This window comes from Rhinoraja longicauda, chromosome 6 (assembly GCF_053455715.1).
Source record: "Rhinoraja longicauda isolate Sanriku21f chromosome 6, sRhiLon1.1, whole genome shotgun sequence".
Lineage (NCBI taxonomy): Eukaryota > Metazoa > Chordata > Chondrichthyes > Rajiformes > Arhynchobatidae > Rhinoraja > Rhinoraja longicauda.
Window position 1 is genome coordinate 57,502,126 of NC_135958.1, and position 2,556 is coordinate 57,504,681.

Consider the following 2,556-nt stretch of genomic DNA (forward strand, 5'->3'; position numbering starts at 1 on the left):
TGTGATACCTTCGATTTGTACCAGCATCTGCAGTTATTTTCCTACATTAATTACCTGAAGATGAAATCTAATACCCTGTCACTAATATCACTGATTTGAAGTGTGCGGGCGGATGATTGCTGAGAAAACTTTCAAAACTCCATCGGTAAAAAGCAGCAACTATGCAAACTACATCAATAACTCCAACCAACAGGTCGGGGCATAGTCTTTATTTATAAAATAAGTACAAAAGAATATGGATTATCAGTAACAATGGAACATTCAAATTGGATAACAGGAACTGCAAATAAATGTTAAAAGTTAACAAAGCAGGAATTTGAACTTTGTAAATAAAGCTTTCTGGTCTTGCGCGCTACAGGTCCAGAACTATCATTATGTCTGAAATATAACTACGGCAGATTATAAGAGATGCCGCTGTTATAAGCAATATTCGCTTAGGAATTTATCTTAAAGTTCTTCCCGTGTTAAATACACATCATCTTCATTAAAATCAAATGTCAGCGCAATAAAGTATAGACATTTTAAAAAAACGAACTCATTTAGAAGCCCGTTCTCACATATATCGAAAAGCCCAAGTGCTGGAGTGACCCAGCGGCTCAGGCAACATCCTTGGAGAACATGGACAGGTTCTCCGGAGATGCTGCCTGACCCGCTGAGTTACTCCAGCACTCTGTCTTTCTTTTGTAAACCAGCATCGGCAGTTCCTCGTCTTCTCTCACACCCATCAAGTCCTCCCTCACACTTCTTCTCTCCAGCAGAAACGTTCGCGGTCGCCAGCCTTCATTTATTTGTTTTGATCGAGTCAATGGAAGGAGTCTGTTGATCCCGAGCCCCGGGTTCAGGAGATGAGACAGCTGTTGGTTTTGTTCATGGGTGGTCTGGAACTGCTGGCGGTGGGGAAAGTCTCCCGTCTCCGTCTCAGCGCGGGGCTCAGGCGGCTGGGCAAGTTGGCTTGTTGCAGGAGTTGCCGGAAAACCTCCAGCACGTTGTCGTTGTCCTTGGCCGACGACTCCACGTAGCGGCTGTTCCATTCCAGCTCCACCAGAGACATGGTCTCCTCGCTGGACACCTGCCTGGCGCTCAGGTTGTCCGCCTTGTTGCCGATCACCACGATAGGGGTGAACTTGTCTTCCTTGATGTCTAGGATCTCCTCCCTCAAGCTCCTCACGGCTTGGAAGGACTCTGCGTCGTCTACGGCGTAGACCAGGGCGAAGGCGTCGCTGGTCTGGATGGAGAGCTTCCTCATGGCGGGGAACGAGTAGCTGCCGCTGGTGTCCATGATCTCCACTCTGACCTTCAATGCCCCCACTTGGTACTCTTTGCTGTGAAGCTCGTCCACCGTCCGCTTGTACTTGGACTCGAAGGTATCGAGTAGAAATCTCCGTATCAGCGAAGTCTTCCCGACCCCGGCTGCCCCGAGGAAGGCCAGCCGGACTTGTGTCCTCTCCTTCACAGCCAGAGACATCGCCAGAGAGTCTTTGCAAACCTCTCCAAACGGTGCTAACTTCTTGCCCCTCTGCTGCCGAGATACGCTGCAGCCTCTGCGTGATGCAAGTGGGTGGTGGTGGTGGTGGTGGTGGTGGTGGTGGTGGTGGTGGTGGTGGTTGGATGCCCCACTGTTGCCCGCTATCCCTCGCCTGCAGCTCCCAGCTTCATCTGCTCCGCCTTTATCAGCGATGGGAAGCTCTGCCCATTGCCCGCCCCGCCCCGCCCCGCCCCGCCCCGCTCCAATCAGGGTGTCTGTCCCAGGCTAATGGGCGGCCAAGTGCACCGAGATACTTCATGGAGCACAGCTTCGCTCACGTGTGAGCCACAGATTGCCCGCACGACGAGTTCTCTCTCAAAGCCGCGGCTTATTTCCAAAGGCAGCAATCAATTGAAAGACGCAGTCGTGCAAACAAACACTGAAGAAGCGCTTCGGAGACACGCAGCACAGAGACGGGTCCTATGACCCAATTGTCCATCGTGACCAAGATGCTCCATCTACGCCAGTCCCACCTATGTCCCATATCCCTCCAAACCTTTCCCTTCCACGCACCTGTCCAAACCCCCCCCCCCCCCCCCAAGCAAACTACAGTGAGCCAGGCAGCCTCTGTGGAGGGAATGATCAAGCCATGTGTCGGAACCAGAAAGGTCACCTGCCCTTCCCCTCTACCAATGCTGTCTCTGGTCCACTGGGTTCCTCCAGCACTTCGTGCTTTGCTCAAGACTCCGCCATCTGCATTTTGCAGTTCCTCTTGTCTGTTTCTCAAACCAAAGTTGTTTCCCGAGGGTGTGTGAAACAAAGTCAACTGTGTTGTCACTTAATCCCCCCCCATCTGCCAATCGTACACCCTCCCCTCGCCTGTATCCACCTATCACTTGCCAGGCTTTGTCCAAAACCCTCCTCTCTTCTCCAGCTTTGTTCTCCCTACTCCGGATCCCAACTTGGAATTATCTGCCCATTTCCCTCCACAGATGCTGCCCGACCCCCCCCCCCCCCCCCCCCTGACTTCCTCCAGCACTTTGTGTTTTGCTCAGGATTCCAGCATCTACCTCAGCAATGTTGTCCGTTTG

At 52.1% G+C, this 2,556-nt stretch overlaps 1 protein-coding gene across 1 annotated transcript; it reads right to left on the reverse strand.

The window, feature by feature from the left end:
• Positions 1 to 204: 204 nt before the first annotated feature.
• On the reverse strand, positions 205 to 1,599 carry rasd4 (rasd family member 4). Its single transcript, XM_078401826.1, has one exon. It carries the CDS (start codon positions 1,463 to 1,465, stop codon positions 839 to 841), a length of 627 nt encoding a protein of 208 aa, XP_078257952.1. The 5' UTR covers positions 1,466 to 1,599; the 3' UTR covers positions 205 to 838.
• Positions 1,600 to 2,556: the final 957 nt, after the last annotated feature.

What these genes read in the sequence shown, in the direction of transcription:
- rasd4 (XM_078401826.1), bottom strand. Translation starts at nt 1,465, where the DNA reads ATGTCTCTGGCTGTGAAGGAGAGGACACAAGTCCGGCTGGCCTTCCTC.